The following is an 8,624-nucleotide window of genomic DNA, read 5'->3' as shown; positions in this document are numbered from 1 at the left end:
TGGGGGGTAGGGGGCAGCTGTATAGGGGGCCCTTATACAGCTCACAGATCCCGTGCACTGTGTTATGGTATCAAATGAAAACAAGATAGTGACATGATCAGTTTTATGAATTAGAAAGATCACACTTCAGAAAATAGAGTGGAAATTGCTGTTTAATGGGTATAGGATTTCAGTTTTGCAAGGTGACAAAGTTCCAGAGTTCTACTGCACAACAACTAACACATTGTTAACACGACTGTACTGCACACTTAAAAATGCTTCTGCTGCTAAATTTTATGGTGGTTTTTTTTTTCACCATAGTGGAAAGAAAATAGAGTGGAGATTGGATTGGGAGGATCAGCCCTGGGTTTCCAGCTAGGAGGCAGCTGTAATATATCTGGCAGATGGTCAAGGCTTGAAATAATGAAGGGAGAAAGAGTGAACAGATTTGGGAGAATCAATAGGAATTGCATAGAGGACTTGACAGATGAGGCAAAGGGACATGACAGGGATGGTGCATCAGGTTGGGCAACGAAGCTATACCCCCCACCAAGCTGGCAACCTGGGAGAAGCAGCAGTCAGTGGGGAGGGAGATGGGGAGCTTGAGTTGAAATGCAAGTGGAAGCTACAAGGGGAGGTGTCCAGGAGGCATGTGGAGACCCTGACCTGGAGCTTGGAGGACAACTGGGTTATGGATTTTGATTTGGGGACTCTCAACATTCAGGTAGTAATCGGAAACATGTGAAAGGATGAGGGTCATTAAAATGAGGAGACCACCTCTGACAGAGCCCCAGCGAACAGCCACAACTCAAGGAAGGCTAGGGTAGGGCACCCACACGAGTTCCGAGACGGTGTCTCCAGGAAGTGAGACAGGTGGCCGGTAGACCAAGGAGTGTGACCCCATAGCTAAGTCACAGGGCTGCCCAAGGCCCCCATCAGGTATTCACAAGATCTTGGTGGAATCTCCAGGTGTCGGGGAGAATGTGGAGCCATGAGGGCCAGAGGAGAGATCGTCTTTCCCTTGACCCCTGACAAGTGCTCTCTTATTTGGGGTAGGTCAGAGCCATGGGGCTTGCTCTTTGATCATGCATTCCTTCACTCATTCATTTGGCATTTATTAAGAACCTACTGCCCTATGTACCCAGCACCAGGGATGGAAGGGTGAATGGAGCACAGTCCCTGCCTACATAGGACACACAGTGTCAGGGGAGGTAGATAGTCACACTCCATAAAGTGTTCCTGGGGCTATGAAAAATGTCTATGCCGAGCTCAGTCAGGGCGCAAGGTAGAGAGTAGTCACGTCTACCTGTGAGGTGGGAGTATCAGCAAAGGCTTCAGAGGGGAGTTGACCCTAAAACTGAATGTCTATGCTAAGGAGGGGCACTGACCAAGGCATGGAGCTATGAAATGGCCCAGCATAGTCAGGAGCCCCTGCTGAGACCATGAGCCATATTTTGAGATGCCGTCGGTGGAGCTGAATGAACACCTGAAATGACACCATTCACTCTTTTGGTGTCAAGCATCCACTTGACCTGTGTTCTTTTAAAAACACAAACGGTCCGGGAAAAACAACATATTCAGTTACAACATCTCTCTGCCTGATTGATCGGATCCCTTGGCCTTAGGCAGAGGTTCCTGGGGTTCACGGCTCTCAGGACGAGACAGAGCCCACCTCCACCTCCCAGCCCCTTCCCCACACTATTGCCCAAATACATTATTCTGGACACATGAAGCAGTGAAGGCTGAGAAGAAAAGGTCCTAATTGCCCCTGACCCCAATAGCAGGGTCTGATGGTCTGTCCTTCCCTCCCAACCTCGCAGAAAGGAGTCGGGGTATAATCTGAGGCCTCCATTGGTGATATGCTCAGACTAAGTGGAGGATGAACCTTATTAGATTTTCTAAGTACCATGGTTGCTAAGGAAACTGGTTGTTTTCAAGTCTCCATGTGTAAGTCGGAAGCTTGATTTGTGCCACTCCAGAAAGCTACTGCTACCTCATAATAATTTTCCCATTTGTGTCTGATTCTCCAGCATTAACAGTTCATTTCTCTGGGCTAAGCATCATGGGTGCAGGGTGGTGGGAGAGCTGCCTAAAAATGCATATGTCCCCAGGAGGTGACACATGCCTCATGGCCATGTTGTTGAGACTGAGTTCATTGAATCTCTATTCTCTGCAACTGGAGGGTCTAGGCAGGAAGAGGACCATTGGCTCATGGAAGGGGGAGCTGCTTGAAGGGGGGAAGGGTATAGGAGGGGGAGGGCGATCACCTCAAAGACCCACTTCAGGTTTTAGCCCAGGAATGGAGCTTGCCTTCACTGTTGTCAGAGGCACAAACCCACTTCCGGCAGGCAGCAGGGCATGCCTGAGATGGCAGTCCATTCACTCGCTCACCTGTCCATCCATCCATCCATCCATTCATTCACTCATTCATGCATCTAGTCAATCAGTCATTCACCAAACCTGTACCGAGCAAGACCCTGTGGGAATACTATGATGAGTTAGGGTCCCCGCAGTCACACCTGATGCTTCTTGCGCACGTCTCACCTTGCACCACGGCTGGATCCTCCACCTGGGACATCTCCATCAGTGTGTGCATCTGAAGCCTGCACTTACCCATCAGCCTTCTCTCAACCACAAAGCCTTCTAGGACCCTTTCATCATCCAGAGTCACTCCTTCCCCTCCCCCACCCCAGCAATACTGACTCTATGCTTCGCCAGTCACATTTATTTCTTTCCACTGATGTTTTGGTTTCTACACATCAAGTCTCGTGTCTGCTGTAGAGCAGGGTCCAGACATGATTTCGCGTTTGTGTTCCTCCACAGATATGTACACTGTGCTTAATTCATGCTTCTGATTGATGTATGATGAATAAATGAATGAACGAATGGTGGCTAAGTTGTATCATTTACAGGATAATATCCTAAGCTTCCTTCAGCAACAGGTTGGGGACATTTAGAAACTTAGGGTGTTTTCCTGTTACGTTGATACAGGATGTAGGCATATGTTCTGAGTGTGTGTGTGCGTGTGTGTGTGCGTGTGTGTATGTATTTCCCCTTAAATCATAGAGATAAGATTATGCTCAGTCATACACTATTGTTAAAAGGTTAACTGAGGCATATTAAAATTTTTTTAAGAGTTTATTTGAGCAAAAAATCGATTTGAATTGGGCAGCATCCAATCTAGCATATATCAAGGAGCTCTGAGGAGCTGTACAAAATAAGAGTTGTATAGGCAGAAGGGAGTGAGAACAAGGACATTACACTAGGCAAAAAAAGCAGGTTGGGGCTTCCCTGGTGGCGCAGTGGTTGAGAGTCTGCCTGCCGATGCAGGGGACACGGGTTCGTGCCCCGGTCCACGAAGATCCCACATGCCGCAGAGCGGCTGGGCCCGTGAGCCATGGCCACTGAGCCTGCGCGTCCAGAGCCTGTGCTCCGCAGCGGGAGAGGCCACAACAGTGAGAAACCCGCGTACCGCAAAAAAAAAAAAAAAATTGCAGGTTGGTTTTTGCTTTCCTTTAGGGGATGGCAGAGGTCTATCAGGCAGATTACTTGACTGGTTTAAGATTCCATTTCTGGAAGAGCTGCAACTGTAATTAAGTCTTGGTTTGGTGATGTGGGGCTTAGCATAAGTGACTCCATTTTGGACCTGTTGTCTTGTTTTTAACAGTTTGTTTCCGTCTTTGTTTGGAGTTAGCAAGGATTCAGGAGTCTCAATCATCTGGATGCTTTATGGATTTTTATAACCATGAAATTATCTTACTTTTATGTGGTGCTTGGAACTTCCCAAGTTTATTCACAACTGCTTCTCACAGCAAGATTACCTTGTCTTACAAAATTAGAAATGACTGCTCAGAGAGGTTAAATGACTTACTTGAGGCCACCCAGCTGTGAGGGGGCAGCAGTCTTCTCACTCGGGTCTCAGCTCCCTCCCCCTTGTTCTCGCCACCCTAAGTGACAGAGGGGCCCAAGGAAGACACACTCCTGCCCTGTCTCGGCAGGGCCTGGGGGGGCCATGTCCCTCATCCCATGGCTCCGGTGGAACGAGTCTCCGCCACGGCTGTCGTCTCGGAGTCCAGCTCAGATGGTGCTGGAGACACTCATGGTGGAGCTGGAGGGGCAGATGCGAGAGGCTGAGAGGCAGCAGTGGGAGCGCAGCAATGCCGTCAGGAAGATCTGCACCGGAGTGGACTACAGCTGGCTGGCCAGCGCGCCCCGGCCCACCTACGACCTCAGCCCCGGGGAGAGGCTGCAACTAGAGGACGTCTGCGCCAAGATCCACCCATCCTACTGTGGGCCTGCCATCCTCAGGTAACTCCTGGCACTGGGACAGGGACCAGCGGTTGGGCTGCAGGCTCCAGGGAGGGTGGCAGCAGTGACAGGGGCCTGAGGCTACCAGGACTGGAGCCTGGGGCCTGGATGGGACAGGTATCTGTTAAAAGGAGCAAGACAGGGGGAAGAATCTGAAAGAGGCCATGGAAGGCCAGGCCAGGACTCAGGGCTCAGAGGGAGGTGGGAGGCAGCTCCCGGAGGCACGTGAGGTTTTTGTTTTTGTTTTTGCAGAAAAGAACTCAGGTTTATTTGCAGTAGAAACTGTGGTCTAAAAAACAAACCTACTGGTAAATGTACAGTCTGTGTTCTGTTTGGGGTCACCACTAGCTGCAGAACCCCCAGATCCCTGACCTACATGCGTCGGGCCCCCAAGCGTTCACAGCTAATCTCAGGCCCCAGGTCCGAAGGCTTGCTAGACGGTGTCCCATCTCCTGCCAAAACACCCACATCCCAGCCTGCGCCCAGCCCGCCTCCCCTCCCGCTTCCAGCAGTGCAAAAAATAACCAAACCAATATGTTTCCCAAACAAAAACAACACGTGAGTTTTGATAGGAGAGAACCCCAGGCCTTCTAGCTTTCTGTTCTCCCTCCCTGGACTGTTATCATCCTGGTTGTAATGTGGCTGGCTCCCCCTCTTTCAACAGTTCATCTTCCATGTTACCTTCTGAGAGAGGTTTCCCCATATAAGCTCTCCAAAATTGGTTTCTCAATTATCTTATTTCACACTAGCTCGTCTAAGGGATGTGTGTGTGTGTGTGCCTGTGTGCGTGCGCTTGTGTGTGAAGGTTTCAGAGCCCTAGGGCACTGGACATTTAGAGCTTGAGTACAATCATGTTGCTGCACATCAGTGTAACCTTAGTAAAGCTGTGACCTACACGGTCCAGTCTCAGTTGGATGCGTGTTGAAATCAAGGAAGCAGAGTCCAAGAGCCAAAAGTAATTTCAAAACTAAAGTTCTTTACCTGCATTTCTCGAACACTAGTAAAGGAATACAGATCCACAGTAAAACATCTTAAATTCCCCCTTAGTATCCCCAAATCTTCCCTCACTCATCTCTTTAACCAACAGATGCATCTATTGTACACCTTCTTCTTCAAAATTTCCCTAAAATCTCCTCCTTCTTCAGTCCTATTCATACTCCTTTGGGTTTTGTAGTCTTATACCACCCCCCGCTTCTTCCTCCAGGCTGGGAATCTTACCCTCCCCCATTTTTCTTATTCTGCACCATGGAAGCCCCCCAAATGTATACAGTTCCAGAAGCACCCTGGGGACAGAGGTGGGGATGGTCATGGGAGTGGTGCTGCGAGAATCTAGGCTGGCAAAGCAACCAAACCTCATACATGAGGGGGAGGCTGGGGAAGCTCATATGATGAGTGTCCCATCACATTTCCTGTCTCACTGCTGAGAGGTCTGAGAAGTCCTGACTCTTAATATGGTGGAGGAAATTAGGTATCACACGGACTTGCTAGCTATCCTTCATTCTGGAGCTCCAAGCCAGAGACATTTTTGGCAAAGGAAACAGCTTGGCATCCAGGAGAACCTGGGGCCACACTCCTGGCTGCAACACAGACAAGGGAAGTAGCAGGGAGCCCGGTGTGCTTGGCCAAACAGCTCACCCTCACCCAGGAGGTGGCGGGAAGCTATAGAAGGAATATCACATAATCGGACATACATTTCAGAGAGATCATGCTGGCCAGTGAGGGCAGAAGGGTGGGAGAGTGTTAGCCAGAAAAGTCCCAGAGAGCAGTGGGCGTCAGTCGCTACTACTGCATCGATAACCCGAGGTGAGTGCCAGGATCTTTACAGACGTTAGCGCATTAAACCTCACAGAAAGGTGGCTATGATGACCCCAGTTTACAAATGAGGAAGCTGAGTCTCAAGGAGTCTCATGGAGGCCAGAAGTGGAAGAGCTGGAACTCAGGATGGGCTGGAGCACGACGGAGGTGGGGTGGGTTCTGATCCACTTCACAGGAAGTGGGGAAGCGGAGGGAACAGGAATTGTCCACGGGGGTGTCCAGGGACGCCCGTGGGGTGAGACACCGGCCACGTACCACGCCCGGGCGATAGCCCCGCCGCTTCCCCTCTTCTTCTCCCCGCCTCCGCACCCAGGTTTCGGCAGCTGATGGCAGAGCAGGAGCCTGAGGTGCAGGAGGTGTCCCGGCTCTTCCGCTCGGTGCTGCAGGAAGTCCTGGAGAGGATGAAGCAGGAGGAGGAGGCGCACAAGCTGACCCGTCAGTGGAGCCTGCGGCCCCGCAGCAGCCTGGCCACCTTCAGGAGCCGCGCGCGCATCACCCCCTTCGCCAGCGACATCCGCACCATCTCCCAGGACGTGGAGCGAGACGCGCCGCCGCTGCACCGGACCTGGAGCATGCCCGAGTTCCGGGCACAAAAAGAGGACTGACCCCGCCTCTCCTGCCCGGGAGCAGAGCCACCTCTGGGGGGGGGGGGGGGGGGGCGGGCGGGGCATGATAAGCCGGGGTCATCCCGGGTCCTGCAACCTCCCCATCGCCCTGCCCCTGACGCGGGGCCAAAGAGACCGCCCCGTCCCCGGACACTCCCTCAAGATGGAGCAACCCCTCCCCGCCCGCCCTCTCCCACGGACCACGAGGCCTAGAGTCAGGGCTTGGAGCTGCAGCAACAATCTCCTGCTCCCCTGCACCAGTCGGCTGGAGCGGACCCTTCCCCGCCCCGCAGAGATTCAGGGTCTGGGCAGACAGACCACCACCTGCTCCCCATCTTCAGCTTCTGTCTGGAATGGGAAGAGTTGCCCTGCCTTCTGCCAAGTCATGAGCTCTTACCCCAACTTAGGGATGTCCCATTCACCCCCTCTCCCTGGGTAACGATGAGGGGACCTGTTGGCTGGTGTCCATTCTCTGCTGGTGACTGGTCTGTCTCACCGCCGCAGGTGGGTCACAGCCTGGTGGATGGGCAGAGCTGAAAGGGATCACAGGTCCACTCTCCTCAACTCGTGAATGAGGAAACTGAGGCTCAGAGAGGGTCAGGCTTCTGCCACCATTAACTGCAGCCAGATCCCACGGGTGGTGAGACTGTTCCCATACATGTAAGTCTCTGCTCCTGAGTCCTTGAGTCCTGGGCTGTGATGGGACAGGTCCAGTGGCTAATCTCCACCTGCCTGTGGTCTGACCCGTCTCTCTCCTTGGCACTGGTGTGGAGGTCTGCAGTAGCTGGGGACAGAGGGGGTTGCCATTACCCCACTCCACAGTGTCATCACGTGGGAGGTGGCCAGTCCCCAGCAGCTGCTTCCAGAAGCTAAGCTTCAAGGCCTTCTGACTCACTCCTCCAGAGAGCCAGGTCTTTGACTCCAGGGTCCCTTCTCTATCTGGTTGTGCCTGCTCTTTGACTTTCTTCAGAGAAAGTGATGCCCACAGCTCTAATGACCTCAAGGCACAGAAGTGAAATGTCTGGAACCTCCTTACAGGCTTCACTGTCCTTCCATTTCTAACTGGTTAGATCTTTTTTCGCAGCGAGTGGGGGCTACACTTCGTTGCGGTGAGCAGGCTTCTCACTGCGGTGGCTTCTCTTTGTGGTGGCTTCTCCTGTTGCAGATCATGGGCTCTAGGCACGTGGGTTTCAGTAGTTGTGGCACATGGGCTCAGTAGTTGTGGCTCGTGGGCTCTAGAGTGCAGACTCAGTAGTTGTGGCACACGGGCTTAGTTGCTCGATGGCATGTGGGATCTTCCTGGACCAGGGCTCGAACCCGTGTCCCCTGCATTGGCAGATGGATTCTTAACCACTGAGCCACCAGGGAACCCCTAACAAGTTAGATCTTGATGATGGGCATGTGGATTATCCAATGTGTGGATCAACAATGGCAAATCTAGAAGACCAGGCGGCATCCCCACACACTCTGGGCTGAAGCTGGGTGTGGGGGGATGGGTGCAGGCATGTCTGCCCCCAACTCTCAGTGCATGCTCAGAAAATGCAAGTGAGTCTTAATGTTAGTCTAAATAAAATGCCAGGAGGAGACAAATCAACAGGGGGAAAATCTATATATTCCCTGACAAAGCTTAGTAGGAAAAAAATTTTTTTTAATGATCTTGTTTTGGATATTTTCACTCATATCTGGACAGAGAATCATAGGATGGTGGACAACCTCTCATCCAACGCCATCATGATGAAGGAGTTGATTGGCTCATTAACATGATTGGTGAAAGTCGAGAATCACTTAAATAAACATACACACCTTAAACATCTCATATATTCTAAGACACAAATAAGTTCATTCAACTGCCAAACTTTTAATGTAGGTGCAAGCTGTGTTCACTTTTTTGGTGACATGTGTGGGTTGTCTGACAGG

General features: G+C 51.6%; 1 protein-coding gene across 1 annotated transcript; it reads left to right on the top strand.

The window, feature by feature from the left end:
- Positions 1-3,991: 3,991 nt before the first annotated feature.
- On the top strand, positions 3,992-6,707 carry RD3 (RD3 regulator of GUCY2D; the record flags this gene model as incomplete). The annotated part of the gene is made up of 2 exons (XM_079937074.1): positions 3,992-4,287; positions 6,416-6,707. The coding sequence occupies 2 exons, from the start codon at positions 3,992-3,994 to the stop codon at positions 6,705-6,707; spliced, it is 588 nt and encodes a 195-aa protein (XP_079793200.1).
- Between the last annotated feature and the right edge of the window lie 1,917 nt (positions 6,708-8,624).

This window comes from Stenella coeruleoalba (genome assembly GCF_951394435.1).
Source record: "Stenella coeruleoalba genome assembly, chromosome: 1".
Classification (NCBI taxonomy): Eukaryota; Metazoa; Chordata; class Mammalia; order Artiodactyla; family Delphinidae; genus Stenella; species Stenella coeruleoalba.
Note: the sequence above shows the minus strand (reverse complement) of the source record. Positions and strands in the feature narration are given on the sequence as shown.